Consider the following 19,511-nt stretch of genomic DNA (forward strand, 5'->3'; position numbering starts at 1 on the left):
AGCACAAAGTCAGAGGGGAAAAAATCACATCCTGATTTCAAAACTTACTGCAAAGCCAAGTAATCATGACAGTATGGTCCTGGCATAAGGAGGGACATATGGAATAAAATGGAGAGCCCAGGAATAAACTCTAACATTTATGGTCAGTTGCTTTTCAACAGAAGTGTCAAGAAAATTCAGTAGGAAAGGAATACTCTTCTGACAAATGGTGCTGGGTGACTACCTCACAGGATACACGAAGCTTAGCTCAAAATCATCACAGATCTAAATGTAAGGGCTGAAAGTACAAAACTCTTAAAAGAAAACACAAGAGTAAATCTTCATGATGTTGGCTTAAGCAGCTACTTCTTACATATGACACAAAAAGTACAAGTGACAAAAGCAAAAAATTAATGAATAAAACTTCATTAAATGCTTTTACACTTGAAGCCACTCCATTAGGAAAGTGAAACAGCCCAACTCCTAAGAGAAAAATATTTGCAGGTCACATTTCCTCAAAGAAACGTATATCCAAAATGTATGAAAAATTCTTACAACGAATAATAGAAACAGATAACCCAATTTTTAAAAAGGGATAATATAATTTGAATAGACATTCCTCCCGAGAAGTTACCAAATAGCCACTAAGTGTGTTATGTCAAGCATCATTAGTCATTAGGGAAATGCAGCTCAAAACCACAACAAAATACTGCTTCTCACCCACTAGAATGGCAATAATGGAAAAAGACAATGACAAGTGTTACTGAGGTTGTAGAGAAATGGGACCCCTCCTACATTGCTGGTGGGAATGTAAAGTCATGCAGCCATTTTGAAAGCCAGTTTGGCAGTTTCTCAAAATGTTAAACATAGAATTCCCATATGACTCAGCCATTCTACTCCTAAGTACCTACCCAGAAGAAATGACAACATATGTCTACATGAAGACTCTGTACACAAATGTCTGTAGCAGCATTATTCACAACAGCCGAAAAATGGAAACAATCCAAATGTTCGTCAGCTGGCGAATGGGTAAACGCAACGTGGTCTAGCTGTATCATGGATTACTCCTTGCCGGGGGAAAGGAGTGAGGTATCGATTCAATGTGGACGAACCTCAAAATCATTATGAGTAGTGAAAGAAGCCAGATGCAAAAAAACACATATCCTATGGTTCGATTTATATAAAATGTCCAGAAAAAGCTAATCTTTAGAGAAATAAGTTAGATTAGTGGTTGCCTAATGTGGTTGCTAGACACGGGAATGAGGAGCAACCACAGGGTACAAGGTTTTGTGGTGGGGTGATGGAAATACTCGAAAATTATATTGTCATGATAGTTGCACACCTCTGTAAATATACTAAAAATCATTGAACTGTACACTATAAATGGATGGATTTTATGGCATGTAAAGTATACCTCAATAAAACTGCAATAATAATTTTAAAAGATCAGTTGAGATCACAACTTTATAGACCCATAAACCAGCATATCAAGACTAGGTTAGATCCTCCACCAGCATATCGTGACTAGGTTAGTCCCTCCACATTCCCGGTGACACAGGCAAACACCAGCCCCCCAGTCCTCCAAATACAGAATTCATCTACAAAGCATTGTTCCTCCTTTCCATCTCCCTACTGGTCTCCAAACCCTGCTGCTTTGTGCAAGTCCCCTAATCTAATGACTTTTTGTTTCTTCTTTTCCTTAAATCTTCTGTATGATAATTCTGTCTCCTGTTGAAAAATCTTTTTTCTTGGTTACTTTAATCCTGTTTGACTCCTGCTGTTTTTCATTTTGGGTTTTTGCTAGAATGGTCTGTGATAGGTCTGTACTTCTCGTCTCCTTTCTTCTTCTTCTTCTTTCTTCTCCTCCACCCTGCTCCCTAAATGTAAGCAAGGTCCCTCAAGGTTTCATCTTGACCTCTTTTTCTTCTCTTGCCATAATCCTCCCAAGGGGCCTCATCTACTCATATAATTTCTCACCTCTCTGAGGACAACTCTGAAATCTTTATCTCTAAACCATCATGACTGGTAAAGACATCACCACTCAGATATCTTGCAAGTGTCCAAAGTATGAGAATATAAACCACTGATTTAGTTACTGCACTGAGATATTTTACTGAAATATGAACTAGCCTTTCTCTTCTTATATATTTTCCTCTATTGTGTTTCAAGCAGGCATCCAGCCCCTTCTGTCTTTGGAGTGGTCTGTGTTTCTGGAACAACAGCTGATATTGCCTGCTGGACACACTCTTTCCTTTGGGACACTTTATCATCTCAAATTGAGCTCATCTGAACACACTGTGAACATGTCTCTGAAGGGGAGAGGAAGACGGAAGGCATATTTGCCTTTGAGGGAAGCAAGGAAGAGAGAAAGGCAGGATGGGCTACATAATTTGCAAGACCTAGTGCAACATGACAATGTGGGATCCTTGTTCATAAATTATTAAGAATTTCAAAATGGTGACAGCAGAGCATGAAAGCAAGCACGGGGTCCCTATAAGCATGAGGCCCAGTGTGACTGCATAGGTAACACACTCATGAAACTAGTCCTGGTGGAAATTTTTCCTCCAGACCAGGGAGAGATAAGAAGGATTTACTGATCCAATGAGAGCAGAAAATGATGCACTGCTTGGTGGCAGAACTCCATGGAGAGGACACAACAGAGGAGGCTGGAGTCAAGGTACAAGGTTTTCCAGCTCAAAGCAGCAGAGCCTGGTCTCTGGAGTCACATGGATTGACAAGTGAGCATTTTGTGGGAACCAGGGTGGACCAATGACAAGGACTGCTCTCCTCAATGCCTCAGGAATATATATGACCCAGGGCCTTTGCATAACCCTAGATGAGGAAGAAAAGTCACCCCACTCCCCACCCAGCAGTGACTGAGATTGAATTTCCACTGAGCCCAGTGGGATGGGAGTCAAAGTCAGATTTAGGATTTTTTTTTTAGTTGTGGTAAAATACACATAATATAAAAGTCACCATTTTAACCATTTTTCAGTGTATATTCAGTAGCACTAAGTACATTCATGCTGTTGTGCAGCCGTCACCATTGCTCACCTCCAGAACTGTTCTTATTCCAAACTGAAACTCTGTCCTATTAAACACTAACTTCCCAATCCTCCCAGCCCCTGGTTACCACCATTCTACTTCCTGTCTCTATGAATCTGACTACCCTAGGTACCTCACAAAAGTGGAGTCATCTAATATTTGTCCTTTTGTGTATGGCTTATTTGACTTAGCATGTTTTCAGATTCACCCATAGATTTAGATTTGGGGGGGGTGGTCAGACATTGGAGGTCTACTTATTTTGGGGTTAAACTGTAAATTTCTATGTTTTATTTTTATTTTTTTTCAAATTTAAAAAAAAATTCTAGTTAGTTAACATATAATGTGATATTGTTTTCAGGAGTAGAATTTAGTGATTCATCACTTGCGTAGATTTTTTTTTTTTTAAAGAAAATAAAGACAGGGGCGCCTGGGTGGCTCAGTTGTTAAGTGTCTGCCTTCAGCTCAGGTCATGATCCCAGGATCCTGGGATTGAGCCCCGCATTGGGCTCCCTGCTCAGTGGGAAGCCTGCTTCTCCCTCTCCCACTCCCCCTGCTTATAAGTTCCTCTCTCCCTATGTCTCTCTCTGTCAAATAAATAAAATCTTTAAAAAAAAAAAAGGAAAATAAAGACATGCACTGTTTCTTACACATTCAAGATTGTGAACGTGGATCCACTTTACACACAGATTAATTCATTAACATTACCATAAGACTCGCTTGAATTCTTGTCTGATACTGAGACTTTTTTTTCTCTGATCCCCCACATCCAACCAGTCTTGCCCATTCCCTCTCCACAGAGCCTAGCAAATCCTTGACCCCAGGCTCATTCTGCTTCTGAGGACCTGACTCCCAGGTGAGTTCTCACCTCAGACCTGGCTGGCCTCCCTCAGACACGCACTGCTCAGTAATGTTATAGTAAGTGTCTCAAAGCCCAATCCTGCTCTCTTCATGGTCCTCATCGTTCCCACCTCTGCCCCCTGACTTGCGTAAGACTGTCCACCCTTAAGGCCCTTCCTCCAAGTTTCAACCTATCCAAATCCTTCAGGCTTTACTTAAATATCAGCACCTCAGCAAGCTTTTCCTCTTCACCACACACTCTCAGAAATGGTCTCTGTATCTCCTGTGCTGATTCTATTTTGTCCTGTGATTATATTTATTTCAACACATATTTAGTTGCTCCAGCTTAATTGCAAGTTCATCCAAGACAGAGGCCATGTCCTGGTCATCTTTAGAACAGCAACTTATTTAGAATAGTAAATGTCCAATATATTCTCACACAGAGAGTATTCATATAGGATGTATTGTATGCACATATGTCGACACTGTATGTTGTTGCAGTTAGTTACCAAATTCTGTGGTTCAGATAGTAAGCAGTAAAGGACCTAGCAAATAGATCTCAAAGCACCACCCAGCTCTGAAAGCTTACTGTCTGTGGATCAAGGCCTTTTAGAGAACAGACCTCTTATTTTGGCTTAAAAGAGAAAGATAGGTAGAGGGAAGCTGGCATCTGGGCTGGAGTGGAGGCTTAGGGGTTCCAGGGAGGATGGGAGCAGAATCCTTCCAGAAGTTATTAGTATAAGCAAAGGGAAGGACTGAGAGTTCCCAGAAAGGCCTCCAACAAAAATAGGGAGGTGACAAGGGAGAGGTGAAGAGATCATTCTCCAAAATTCCATTCCAATGGGGATTTCACAACTGGCCAACAGGACCCTGAAGGGTAGAAACTAATCTGATGTCCACTGAGGGAACCTCCTGAGGTGAATTTTCAAGACACCCACACAGCTGGCTACTCATTTCAAAAGAACAAACAGATGCTTGGGATTCGGTCAATATAGTCTTTTTTTTTTTTATCTGATTATTTTAGCTTTTAGCTAGATGTTGAGGTACAGGCTGACACGGTCTGAGGGTGAGTCCTTTGGAATGTGATTTTCTTATCTGCTCCATCAGAACTTGGGGAGGTTATAAGGAGCTTAAAGGATAGCAGCCAGCCTTCAATGCTCATCTGTAAGTAGGGAGGGAAGTGGGGAGGATGGCTGAGCTGCGTCCAAACACCACCCCCAGTCTTCTAGGTGGTTCCACCTCCTCTTTGATCAGATCCTTGATGAAATCTCACAGAAAGCTTCTTTGAATCTCATTCCATTTCAGCTTATGCATCCTGGGAGAGGTTAATAAGGGTGAGAAATAAGCAAGAGGCACCCAGGCAGGGAAGCGCCGCTGTGACAGAGTGGTGGGTCCAGAGAAGTGCTGAGAGCTCAGGCAAAGCAGCCCAATGGCAAACAGGCAGGAAGGGTTGCAAAGGACACCTGGGCTTCTGTCCCTGTGCATTTGAGGGATGCCAGACCCCAGCTGGCCTCGGAGCCCTGTGCTTGGTCAGGCTCTGCCCCTACCTAGCTGCTGGGTCTGAATCTTAGGGTCTGGGTCTGTGCTGCATAATGAGACAAATAAATGCGCTAGCGTTTCTAAGGCTGCTTCTGCTTTTTACATGTTGTAATTCTGGATGCCTCTGGGGGAAATTCTGGATTGGGATACAGTGGGTTTTGTTACATACTCCCAAGCTCATTCACATAGTTTTAATGTTATATTTTACACTGACGAATGCATGCTAAAATGTACCCTGAACGTACAGGGAGGGGTGTCATGGTTTGGGACGAGGCCAGCTGGCTTAGCTGCAGGGGAAGAGGCTAGACTGGGAGTAACAGGAACATGGAATCAGATCCACCCACAGAGCCCAGCACGAAGGAGGACAGCCCTGGGTGCTGGGGAATCCCGGATGACAGGCTAAAAGTAGCAATGGTGTTCTATGGGCCCCCGGGGCAGGAGAAGCCATCCAGTGTGAAGGTGAAGCAGGAACTGAGAAGCCTATGGATTCCTATGGCCAGAAGGACTCCAGAATCCAGCGAGCTCACCACAGGTGTATGAAGGCACCCGTGGTTTGTTAAAGAACAGGGGAATCTTGGTAGATGAGGTTCAGCAACAAAACTCCAGAGTCTACAAAAAAGATAGATAACATAAGGCTTCCACCACAGGGCTGGACGAAGTCCGGTTACTGGCTGAACCAGCAAGGTCTGACAAACATGAATCAAGGGTCTCTTCTGAGCAAGCACTGGGCCGGATGCAGAGACTGCTAACACTCCACTGCCCTTGAGCAAGCGCAGACCAAAAGCAGGATGGCTTGCTGCGTGGACTGGTTTGGTCTGCAGGGGTAGCTCCAGGGACCCACCTGGGGAGCGGAAGGCCTTCAGAGGCTAGAAACAAGGTGGGGCCTGAGAGAGGATCTTTTGTCCTGCTTCTCAGAGGGGCAGCGGCAGCTCCCCTGAGGTGACAGTGTTCCATGAAGGATGATGATAGCGGCCTTCACCAGGGGTCTCCTGAGCCCTGGCTGGCTGTTGTTCACAAGCCTGCAATACAGACTGAAAAAAAAACCAAACCAAACCACAAAAAACTGCTTTATGCCCACTAGGTTGGTAAACATCTTCTTAAAAAAACCTCTTTTAGTGTGAATATATTTCTCGAAGTCACAAGGGCAGTGCAACGGACCAAATGTTTGTCTCCCTGAAAAACTTATATATTCAAGTCTCATTTCCAGTGTGATGTTATTAACAGGCTGAGCCTTTGGCAGGTGCTTAGGTCATGAGGATGGAGCTCTCATGAATGGGATTAGTGCCTTTATAAAAGGGACCCCAGAGAACTCTCTCACCCTCTTTCTGCCATGTGAGGCAATGAGAAAATGGTCATTTGCAACCCAGAACAGCACCCTCGCCAGAACCAGACCACACTGGCATGCTGATCACAGACTTCCAGCCCCCAGAACTGTGAAAAATAAATTTCTATCGTTTGTAAGCCACCTAACCTATGGTCCTTTGTTACAGCAGACTGAAGTAAAACAGGGGGCTTTATCGATGTTAAATTAAAATGTCGGCTTACTCAACTAGAGATGAGCTTAATTCAATATTTTGAATAGAGAAATCATATTGTTCAAAAGACAGGCAATAAGATGTCCCCTCCCCTCTTCGTCTCTCATCTATCTCTAAGAGGGAACCACGGTTCTAGTTTCTTATGTTTTTCCTCCAATTGGCAAAAATCTTTGGCTGGGCCCTGATGACCTTGAATGGGGGTGTCTCCCAGCAGGGGCTGCTTGTGCCTCCTGGCTCCTGGTAGGGCCAGGCCAGACAGAGGGTGGGAGAGAGTGTTTGTGACCAGAGGCTGGGAGAACATGTGTGGAAAGTTTTTAAAGTAACTGACCAGTCACATCCAGTACATGAACTGGCTGCTGGCAACATCTCAGGGTGAGTGGCTTGGGGCCTTTTTCAGAAGTGTGGACCCTGGTGACTTCTCTGAGGTACCCTCATGGCCTGACGTGGTCTGGCCCCACATCTGCCCTCTTTGGTGCACTCTTGCTGGGTTGTCTTGCAAGTCAGGGGTGTACCCTAGAGAGGGTCCACCTCCTTTACCAAGGAGAACACACCAAAGCCCAGAAAGGGAGTCACAGGGCCAGTGAGGGTGGCCCTGGCGGGACAATCCTTTAATAGGCTTTCATTACCTGTACCCCCTACAGGGGCAGGGCTGGTGCGGGTGGGGAACATGTTCGAGGCTGGGCCTGTAGTCCACCAGTGAATGACTAGAAGCCCAATATTTGAGGTTTTCTCCCAAACACCAATGTTTAAGGTTTTTGCCTTCAACCATTAAAGCAGAATGTTTTCTCAAGCCCACCTGAGAAAGCCAAATCCTTATACACACAGATAATTTTTCAGGGAAAACTAGACAGGCTGCAGAGCCAGTGGGCTGATTTATTTGCCTTGTGTGCAGAATCTGGAAGAAGAGCCAAGGCCCAAGGACCCCTGAGGCAAACTCTATGGGTGGCTTACCCACTCTATCCCTAGATGTGGGCACCACCATCTGCTGCCTCTCGCCCTCCCCTCAGGCCAGGGTCCTTGTCCAGGGCCATCGGCAGCCTGTGGGGTGAACTACAGACTACTTTCTTCAAATGCGTAAAAGAGGTCAAAGGGGACTCACTAACAGAAGGATGCAGAATGTCATCGAAAACCCCATCCGATCACCCTTTCCCTCTGTCCAACCATGGCCCCTGAGAATCTCCTTTGAGCCTCATGACTATTCCCAGCACCTAGAACAGAGCACTTAGAACATTCCCAGCATATATCTGGCATTACTAAATGCACAGTTAACCCCAGGGCTCCTCTTTCCCAGGCCTCCCATCTTAAAGCCGTGGGAACTCAGGACTAGGAAGATGATATGACATCCGATGCCCCAGCAGGTCCTGGCAGAGTCAGGAGAAGAACCTGGCACCCTGCCCTCCCTTCTGTGCTCTCTCTGGTCTACCAGCGCTTCCCAACCTGCTTCACATCAGACATTTGGGTTGGACAACATGGGATGAACACACAAGGCTGTTCATCCCCAGGTGACCGGGCAGGGGACAGGGCCCCTGGGCACACGTGCAATCCGTTTGTGGCCCCAGCACCCAGGCTAAGACACTCTGCTGCAGACATGCGCATGCATTCTCACGGCGACCCCACTTGTCCTCCCGCTGCACACCTGGCGACCACAGAAGGCAGGCACCCAGGGCAAGTTATTCATCGAGGGGTAAAATATCTGCAGTAACCTCGGATATACGTTTGTTTATGATCCCAGCCTGAGCAGCCCTTGGTCCAAATGAGACTGCTCCCCATGGTTTCATGACCTGTCTGCCAGACCCTTGGTCCCTGGGATGGAAATGGCTGAAGGTAGCACTAGGTTACGATCAAGCACAACATCCAACGAGAGCCAAATGCTACACACAGGAGCTAGGGGAGCCCCAGACCTGCCCCAGGTCCTCGCCTGGAGGATGGTGGACACAATGGTGCTATTCATGGAAGGGGACTCTGAAACTTGAGTATGTGCTGTTTAAAGTGTCTCTGAAATAAATGTTAGCACGCTGACTCAGGCTCCCTCCAAAATAATTTTAAATGTCCTTTAACCCATTTTTGGCATATCATTCATGATGAAGCAGGTACTGAGAGCAGCGTGTTTCAACCAAACTCCCAGAAGCCTTGGCAGGAGAAATAAGGTCTTATCAATCAACACTGGGGGGAGGGGAAGAGGGAGGGGAGAGCAGCCATGGTTTGAGGACTGTGCGGGTGAACCTTCTGGAAAAGGGTTTGCTGTTATTATAATCAAAAGCTTTCATCACATTTTTAAGCTTTACCCATGGTCCTAACCATTCCCTTCTTCAGGGAGTCAGGTTCCAGCGGCTGAATGCCATATAACAAGAACGCCCTCTCATCACCACGGAAGCCAAGAGAAACAGACTTTTTGAAAAGTGGCACTTCGCTGTAGAGAGGTCTGCTGATGGGAGCTTAAATAATGACGTGTCAGGAAAGATTATTTTTGTAAATTCCTGGGACACACTTCTTTCTCTGGCCATGAGCCGGTTACTGCTCGCCCCGCTTTTGTCGTCCCGTACTTTACCCAGCCAGCCTGCTTCCTGAGGCAGCATGATCGGGACCCCTTAGAAAGATATGTTAGGTGTCCTTGGGAAGCAAGTGACAAAATGTAGACCAAGTTCATGCAGATGGGAAGACAGATTTAACTGTGCCTCTGCGAGAAACAGCCTCCACCAGCTTGGGGCACACAGAGAGATAAGAAGTCCACTCTCTGGGAGTCCCCTGGGATCCACAGGAGCAATTTCTCTCTTTTACCCACATGGTTACTCCACATGTTTCTGGAACTCTGTCTCTGATCCCCTAAAGGGCCAATTCCAGGTGAAGACCCTACTCCCACTCGAAATCTATTCTGATAAAATATACTTCCCCAAACATACAGGCCTCCAAACTTTCCTGTCTCTGGTCTCTGCTCACAGGAGCCCCAGAGTCTGAACACCTCCCGGTCTTGGACTTGGTTCAGGCTCCCTTCCTCTTACTTCCTCCTCCCCTTTCAGTGCCCTGGCAGCCTCAGCAAGTGCTGCCTCCGAGCTGCTCTTCAAGTTCACCTCCTTACTTACAGCCCATCACGAAGAACAGATGCTTGAACATTTGACGTGGAAGAGAAAGAAAGGAGGAGTTTACTGGGTTATTTTCAATTCAGCTTTCAAAGACTTCCATCAACTACGTGTCTTTTTTTTTTTTTTCAAATTCATCTCTCTAGTCCTTCAACACACACCCAAGTGGTGAATGGGTTTAGTGTTCCTTCACCTGCCTTGTTCTGCTTCTCTGATTTGCTTGTGCTGTGGCCCTCACATCTGGCAGACTTCATAGATTTCTTTTTTTTTCTCTTAAGATCTGGCTCAAAATACTTCTGCTAAAAATCTTTCCACTTATCTTTCAATGTTTAGTTCTACTGGAACGAAATGAAAAAGTTCAAGCCCACTGTAACTCCCAATAATACTTGCCTCCCCTGCATTGCAGGCACTCTATGCCATTCCTTCTCAGAAAGACCCACAAGCTTCCTATAAGATGCAATGAATACCCGTTCAGTGTGTGTGATACACTGCATTAATGCTCAGGACAATTCCTGCCCCCACTGTGAGAGGATTATGCACCCCTGACCCACCGGCCAGTGGAACGAGTGGATGTGGCTTGTGCCGCCTTGAGCAGAGGTTCTAAGCATTACCATGTCATTCTGCCATGTTCCCTCTCTCCCTTAGCCACATGAGCAGCACGTCTCATGTAGAAGTTGCTTTTTCAGCCTGGGTCTCAAAATGAAGAGGAAATGGGGCAGAGTGAATCCTTAAAGTCCATGTACATGAGTGAGGGATAAACCTTGGTTGTAAGCCTCTGATACAGCTTGTTATTACAACATAATTTAGCCTGATCTTAGTGATAAAGTGTGTGATAGGTACAGTTTTTATAATGGTGGCTTTACACGAGGTGTCCTGTTCTGTCCTCCAACAAGCCTGCTGGGTTACTTTTCCTTTCTCCATTCTACTGACAGATAATGTTCAAACTCAAAAGAACTTGTTCAAACTCTGAAAGTTAAGAGGTGACAGAATAGATGAAATCAGGTCTTCTGCAACAAATTCACAGCTCTTTCCATTCCACCACGTGATAGGGGTTGAATTGTGTCCCCCCAAACATGCTGAAGTTCTATCATTAGGATGGGCCCTAATCCAGTATAACTGGTGTCCTTGTAAGAAGAGAAGAGACATGGAGACACACAGGGAGAACACCAGGAGACAACAGAGGCAGAGACCAGAGGGAGACATCAGTGCCTCTGCAGGGCAGGGAAGACCAAGGATTGCTGGCAACACCAGAAGCTAAGAGAAAAGCATGGCGGAGATTCTCCCCTGGAGTCTCCCAAGACAGCATGGCTCTGCCAACACCTTGATTTCCGATCACCAGCCTCCAGAACTGTGAAGGAAAAAATTCCTGTGTTTTAAGCCACCCAGTTTGTTATCATTTGTTACAGCAGCCCTAGGAAATCAATACACCATGACTAACTCAATTTTGGGGCGGAAACCACCAGAAACTCCCAGTAAATGGGGGATAGAAGAGGTCTGTCTAAAAATACCTCACTCCTCCGTCGGCAGACTTGTGTCACCCTCCTGACTGTATTTGTTTCCAAGAGCTGTCATAACAGAGTACCACACACCAGGTGGCTTACACAACAGAAATTTATTTTTCACAACTCTGGGGCTAGACATCTGATATCAAGGTGTCATCAGAGTTGGCCTTTTCTAAAACCTTTCTTCTTGGCCTGTAGACTGCTGTCTTCTCCCTGTGTCTTCAAACGGGCTTCCCTCTGTGCCCACCTGTGTCCTAATCTCTTCTTGCAAGGACATCGACCATATTGGATTATGGCCCACCTTACTGACCCCATTTTAACTTAATTACCTTTTTAAGACACTCATCTCCAAATGAGGCATTGGGGGTTAGGACTTCAAGATATAAATTGGCAGGGTCAGGGGGACACGATACAGCCTACAATGCTATCTCATGTTTTCAAATGTCTACAGAGCCTCTCATGATACCTGCGTTCCCAGCCTGGCCACTTAAACGATCTGGGATGGGGGCTCAGAACGTAAGGATGGCCCTGCCAGTCCTTTAACTTGCCGGACCTGACCCAGGGTCTGACAGCCAGGATGACACGAAACTTGGCCTTCACTGTCCTCTCAGAGATGTTCAAGTGGTTCTGAACCATTTGCCTTGTTCGAGCTTTGCTGTTGCCTCTGCTTTCTTGGCTTCAGCGATCTTGGCGAGAATCAGGTTCTCTTCTTGGGTCATGGTGACGACTAGTTTTCTGGTTAAAACTCCTCCCAATGCCCCAGGCCTTTGATCTCCTACTTTGGCACAGCCGCCTCCTTGTGGTGACTCTCTTTTCCACCCTCTTGCTGCCTCCAACCTTATAGTCAAAATTTAAAACAAAATTGATGACTGTTTTAAGACACATAAGATTATTAGACATAACTAGTAATCAGTTCTCCTAAATGGCTGTTAATTGCCTTCATAAAGCAAAGCATAATTTCAGAGGGGTTTTTCCCCCTTCTTATTAGTTTAGGAGTTATCTAGAACCAAAATAATAATTGACAAGTTCCCGGAAACTCTGAATATTTTCATTACTATCATACCACTTCACAAAAATAAATTTTCTTTGAAGAAGGCAGAATAAATAATCCGTGGTGCAGAGATGAAAAATAAGGAGAGGGAGAAAGGAGAAAATGATGGAGTCACGTAGGCTTGTCAGGTAGTGGGCAGGGAAGGCAGATCACTGCAGTGACTTTGGGAAAGAAATCTGAAAAAAGAAGTGGAGCAAACCTCGGTTCTTTCTAGGGAAAAGCATTCCAGCCAAATTGAAACAGCAAGCTGAAGCGGCTGGAGGTGGCCACCTGCCTGGAACAGGTGAGACAGCAAGAGGAGGAGGGTCAGGAATGAGACCAGAAAGGGATGGGATGGCCACATGGGCCAGTTCTCAAAGAACTCCAGGTTTTACCTGGAGCGAAAGCAGAATCTATGGGAGGCTCTGAATGGAGGAGCGGCACGATCAGATGCACGCTGCAAAAGGACGACTCTGGTTGTCTGTGGAGACACAGAGAAGGTAGGACAGAGGGGTGGAGGGAGCAGGGGCTGTTAGGGAGCTCTGGGCAACAGAGGGTGTGGACTCTAGGGCTGGAGGTAGGAGGAGCACAGGCTTTGCCATCCACGTGGAAAGGACAGCCCTCTCGGGCTGTCAGAGAAAGCGAGGTAAGGAAGATGTGGAGGAACAGCAGAAGGGACCAAGCAGCGGTCGGCAAAACCAGAGGAAACCGAGAGAGCTGTCAGGAAGGAGAAGCAGGGCCCAGCCCAGCACTGTTTCTGGGCCGGAAATCGAAGCCTAAGGATTGACACTTGACCACAGGAGGTCTTTGGTGAACATGAAAAGTGGAATTGGGTTTTGTACAAGAGAGAAGGAGAGAAAAAGCAGAGGGCATACCAGATATCATGCATTCAAGGCGGCTTCTAAATCGAGGGAAGCTAAGATGCTGGGGTGAATGTCCCTGAGCAGATGCTGACTTTGCGGGAGGGGAAGGGGGAGGGCTCTGGAGGCTGCATCCACACTGCTTGTGCTGTGGGGGTGCAGGGGTTCGAAGGCAGCCCACCAGGTAAAACCTGAATTCTCCAGAAGACTGAGCAGGTGGGCTTTGTTCAAAACGTGATTTCTCAAGTACTTTCTGCACTGATTTCTTTTGGTCCAAGTGACAGCCGGCTTTAATTTAAATCAGCTATTTTCGCAAAAGCAGGGAAAAGCGTACCTTACCCTGCAATCTCTTACTCCAGAATGTTGGATCCTTGATATCTGGGAAGAATTTGTTTCCATGTAATTTCTAGGAGTGCAACAGGAAATAGATTCGCACAAATATTAATTCTAATGGTTAACACCCTTGGTTTTGCTTTGATGCCAGTAGAAGATTGATAAAGCACCTTTATTCAGACTCTTATTTACTCCCAGACTGGTCTTGGGGGGACTTCTGTCCCCAGGTCCCAGGTCTGATGCATGACCTCCTGGGCACTCCAGGACTGGGGTCAGAGCCCTGCTAATTGCTGTGTGAGAACCTGGTCTCTGACACCTGCCCTCCAATCTCGGTCCTGGTCCTGACATTCTTTGGTCCTGACATTCTTTGGGAGCAAGGCACCCAAACTCCCTGTATTTTACTTACAAGTGTTTAAATGTTGAACTGATAATAACATACTGCAGAACGAACTAGTTTCAGCATATGTTTGTCTCTTGGTAGATTATCTTCAGTAAAGATTAAATTCTAGACCAGCTTCCCTGCTACTCAGGACATTTCTGGACCACTTTCCCCAAATGCTTGATCAGAAGTATTCAAGAATTTCAAACAAATGTTGCCATTGGCCTTGACAAAATGATGCTAAGTTATACTTCCTCAAAAATATCCAACATTTTCATTTTCTCTTACCCATGATCTGGATTGAACAAATCATTGCTTTTCTTCCATGGATTTTGTGTTAAACCTTACTTAAATGCGGATCTACCTCAGAGAGAGATCTTTACAACAAGATCAACAGTAAGAGATTAAAACAGAAAGCAGGGACGCCTGGGTGGCTCAGTAGGTTAAGCATCTGCCTTCGGCTCAACTCACGGTCCCAGGGTCCTGGGACTGAGTCCTGCGTCAGGATCCCCGCTCAGCGGGGAGTCTGCTTCTCCTTCTGCCTCTGCTCCACTCCCCCACTCTCTCTCTCTCAAATAAATAAAATCTTTTTAAAAAAATTTTTAAAAATGAAACAGAAAGCAGAGCAGTGGTTGTGTTTACACTGTGGTTGTGTTTTAACTAAAATTAATTTGATCCACACACAGCTCTTCAGAAAGAGAGCTGATGCATCAAGTTAGATATAATGACATACGTGCCATGCTTGGGGCTCTCTATTCCAGCTCAAAGCCCACCTCCTTCAAAATGCTTCACATGCTACAACTGGAAGAACTCTCTCCTCCCTTCCGGTCTCCAGGGGCATATCAGGAAAGCACCCTCAGGGGACAGCTGGCGGCTCAGTTGGGTAAGCAACTGCCTTCAGCTCAAGTTATGATCCTGGAGTCCCAGGACTGAGTCTCGCATCAGGCTCCCTGCTCAGCAGGGAGTCTGCTTCTCCCTCTGACCCTGCCCCTTCGTGCTCTCTCTCTCTCCCTCTCATTCTCTCTCTCTCTCTCTCTCGAATAAATAAATAACATCTTAAAAAAAAAAAAAGGGAAAGGACTTTCAGGTCCTTTGTGTATTCATTTGCTGGAGATGAGTAAGAAAACAGGACAGACTGGGTAGCCAAACAACAGTTCTGGAGGCTGAAAATCCAAGGTCAAGGTGCTCGAAGGTTTGGTTCCTGGTGAGGCCCTCTCTCCTTGGCTTGCAGAAGGTGCCTTCTCACTGTGTCCTCACATGGCTTTTTCTCTGAGGACATTTATTCCTGGTGTCTCTCCCTCTTTTGAAAGGAAATCAGTCAGACTGGGCTGGGCCCTCTCTAACAGCCTCACTTCAACTTACTCACCTCTTTAAAGACTGTATCTTTACATACATTACATTCTGAGCTACTAGGGGTTGGGACTTCAATACATACATTTTAGATGGAAACAATTCAGTCCTTTTCATTCATCTTAGAGTATTAGTAGGTACCTGATATGTCTCGCCTCAACTTGACTGTGGGCTCCCTGGATGAAAGGCCCTATTTTAAGATTCTGTGTATCCCCAGCAATCAATTGTTTGATGGATCTTCTTGATCACTTTTGGGATTTTGTTCACATTTGTCCTGATACCAGAACATATTTTGAAGGAGAAAAAAAGTCAGCCACAGGGGCTTCATGTCAGTGACTGGGCTAGAAGATTTCCCAGGTTCCTTAAGCAACCTGTGACTGTTCATTCCCATCACCAACCATGTGAATTCCCCAAAAATTCTCCTCTCTAGAATTTCAGTCATTTGCTTCATTTCTTGTATTTCAGCCTCCCAAGAGTTGCCAGTCCTAACTTTTTCTAATTCCCTATGCACTGCTTATTTTCATGCCTGCATCTGGGAGCAGGCCAGAGAATTTGTATGTCATATCCTGAAGTGTTACTGATTTTTGGCCTGACTTGGGACCTGGAAGCTGAGGGAACAGGCTCAGGGCAGTGCACTGGGCTACCCGAAGTCGTCAGCACCATACTGACCCCGAGAGGACTTCAACCAAGTTTTTCCAGCTCCAAGGCCAATAACCTAATATTCTTCATTATGCAAAGATAAGAACACCAAAGGCTTTATGTCTTGTGGGCAGTAATTCTTGTAATGAGGTGAGATCATAGTCTCTCTTAGGAATTCTGATGAACCTTATAACAGTATATCTTTTAGTACCAAAAGGATCTTTTGTCGATTCATAAAATGCTCAAATGCTCAAACCATATGTTTAAGTACAATTCCCAACGGCTATATCCTTCCTTAAATGAAAACAGAGGAATTTTTCAACATCAGGTGGAAAACTAAGCATGGCGATTGGGAGGAATAGTCTAAATGTAGCCCCGAGTCTGTTCCAGGGCAGTGGAGATGATAGCAGCTTCATGGCCTGGCACCTCCTGGCCCCCAGTCCTGCTCTAAGCCATACGTTCACTCAGTAGGTATGAGACAAACCCAAAGACACGTGCGTGTGAACATGGGCCTAGCTAGACACATTCTGTGTACAATATTGCTTCCAAAGGGGCGCCCGGGTGGTGCAGTTGGTTAGGCATCCGACTCTTGGTTTCAGCTCAGGTGGTGATCTCAGGGTCATGAGATCAAGTCCCACTTGGAGGTCTGTGCTTAGTGTGGAGTCTGCTTGAGAGTCTCTCCCCTTCTCCCTCTGCCCCTCCTGCTCATGCTCTCGCCCTCTCTCAAATAAATAAATCTTTAAAAAAACATTGCTTCTATAAAAGTGGGAAAGCCAACGTAAGTAAGGCTTTCAAACAATACGTCTTATCATCTAGAAATATTGAGGCAGAACACACATAGAGCTCTATGGCTTCTGCAGGCTAGCCTCAGTTTGACAGTGAAGGTGACATCTTTGCCAGACACTCATGGGCACTGACTGTATCACCACGGGAAGGGCTGTTCCGTCATGAGTACACAAGGGAACACACCCCTAGCCTGAGAAGAAGGTGTGTCTCTGTGTGACTGATACTTGGTGCCAATTATCCCTTGTGCCAATATCAAAAATGTGGGTCTGACGAACAAAAGGCCATGCCACTGGCTTGGTTTCTCTGTGGAGGCTGCAATGGTCCCCTTTTCCTCATTGGAGCCTGGCTTTCTAAAATGGATTTTGTTCATTTTCCACTGGGATGGAGAAAACTGCACGTGGCACTTCATGAATTGGGTCTCCCAGCAAGGCTCTGAAAGACAACTGGAGTGGGGGTGGTCTGCGTGTGTGAAACTCCCGGGACAGAACTGAAGTCAGGCTGTGACACACAATAACATCTATGTGTGACCCGGCAGCCTGCGAACCGGCTCCCTGCAAGGGGAGAAGCATGCCAAGCGAGGACGAGAGGACTTTTGTTCATCCTCTTGATCTTACAGAGGCTGGTTGTTTGTCTGTTGGGGGAAGTTAAAAAATAAGGAAATAAATTCCTTGCCTGTGTGCTGTCTGGATTTTTTTTCATTTCTAATTCTCCAAAGTATCTTCCCCCCTTAATTTTATGGCATTTTTATGTACACATGTACCCAGTACCCGCACGTGAAGTCAGAGATATCCATTTGTCTTTCTAGACTCCTTTGGGTTTGCTTCGGTGTGGAGAGCCATAATACGATATAAGAGTTCTCACCCCCTTCTTGTTAACATAATTTAGAGAGTTTTCCCTGTGCTCAGAGCACGCAGCTAAGTCCTGCATAAGCAGCAGTAACAGTGCGTTCTTAACAGCCTCCCTGGACAGTTTGCTAAATTCTTTCTGAGAGCCTCTTGCTGGCCCTTACAAAGGTTAGCTAAAAAACAAACCAGAACCCAGGAATCCAACTGTGAGAGCAGAAAGTACGTTCGATTGCACAGATAGAGGACTGAGTTTGTGCAATCACATTTGGTGTTCTGGCGATCCCTGATGAAGATAATTTTGAGGCAAAAATCAGCTTCCCAAACCCAAGCACACTGTGGGTTGGCTAGGGTTTTTGTTTTGTTTTGTTTTAACAGATACTAAAAGTTAAAGATGGGAATCTGAACTACAAAACATTTTTTTTTCTTCTCCACGTCATTTTACTTGGCCCAAGAAGGCAAAAGAGGGGCAAGTGGCTTTGCTAAGTAACACTTCAGGATATGACATACATATTCTCTCCATGCAGTCCAGGAATCCCATGTGCAATTTTCATAGTCTAGCACATTGACAAACAAGCCAAAACACCTCCAGGATGACAGATGACTGCAGAGCAAAGGGACAGAAGGAATTTGGTACAAACACATGAAGACCTGTTGACTTTTTAGCTTGAACTTAGTACGGAGTTAACTAGAATTTTTATTTGTGAAACAAATAACTACTTTTAACACCATCTATTCATGTAGTTTTCTGTTCTCCTCACCAAAACAGGTCCTTGGGACAACTTTTGGGAAACAACACTACTGTGAAAAAAAAGTCTCAGCCAAGAACTTTGGAGTCCCAAAGGGCTAGGGAAACCTGAACATTTAAATCAGACTTCAATGCCAGGAGCTAATTATTCCCTGTTAGACTCCAGCCCACCGCCCACCCCACCCAGAAGAGGACACAGTACTCACCAGTCATTAGGGTGTAGTAATTGGGGTAAGAGAGACTGGGAAAGTCGGGGGTCAAGTAATCCACTTTTACTCCCCTGCTCACGATCTCTTTGAAACCAGGCAAGGACTCCAGGGCCTCATCACTGATGTAGTCTGAGCGAAAACCATCCAGCAGAAACACCAGGAGCTTCCGGCCGGCAGCGGCTGGCTGCGCCAGGCTGAGCGCGAGGACCAGCAGGAGGGCCCTGAGCTTCACTGCCATGCTGCCAGGAGCCTGCCCGCCCGGCTGGCACAGCCGTCCCCCTGCAAAGACTGAAGGATGGAGAATCTGTAGCTATTCTCTCTTCTAGGGGCTGGACCTTGACTGCTGGCCTTCCTGAGCCAAGTTCACTTTCAGAATTTAAAGGTACAGCACCCCCTTTTAAATACATCTATACTCACCCTTTACGAGAAAGTCCGGAGACCAACTCCTTTGGAAAAGTTGGGTCCCCAAACAACCCAGAATCAACACCAGAGGAGACAGGGCGACCTTATTATTTTGGGTGAGTGTTCCAGAAATACAGGCACCCACAGAGAGGTAGAATTTTAGAAGATGACAGAAGTCCACACTAACTTTGCAGTTGGGCTAACCAAAGGGTGGAGCCAAGGAAAAGGACAATCTTTTAATTTGCTGCTATCCCGCACCTCTGCCCAATTTAAACTCTCACTGACTTTTTCACTTCCAATTTAGTAACATGAACCTCTTCATTCAGGATATAAACGAGATGATGAAATCAGGTGGGCACATTTGTGAACTTTTCAGCAGCGTCTCTGTCACCATCGCATTTAAAAACAAATTATTTGTC

At 45.7% G+C, this 19,511-nt stretch overlaps 1 protein-coding gene across 1 annotated transcript in view; it reads right to left on the reverse strand.

The window, feature by feature from the left end:
* The window catches only part of ENPP6 (ectonucleotide pyrophosphatase/phosphodiesterase 6), a 119,128-nt gene extending 100,128 nt beyond the window's left edge, over window positions 1-19,000 (reverse strand). The window contains exon 1 of the mRNA XM_002914025.4: window positions 18,688-19,000. Coding sequence (XP_002914071.2) covers window positions 18,688-18,928 — 241 coding nt within the window. The 5' untranslated portion in view covers window positions 18,929-19,000. The remainder of the gene's footprint in view (window positions 1-18,687) is intronic.
* Window positions 19,001-19,511: the final 511 nt, after the last annotated feature.

The sequence above is a fragment of the Ailuropoda melanoleuca genome, chromosome 18 (genome assembly GCF_002007445.2).
Source record: "Ailuropoda melanoleuca isolate Jingjing chromosome 18, ASM200744v2, whole genome shotgun sequence".
NCBI lineage: Eukaryota > Metazoa > Chordata > Mammalia > Carnivora > Ursidae > Ailuropoda > Ailuropoda melanoleuca.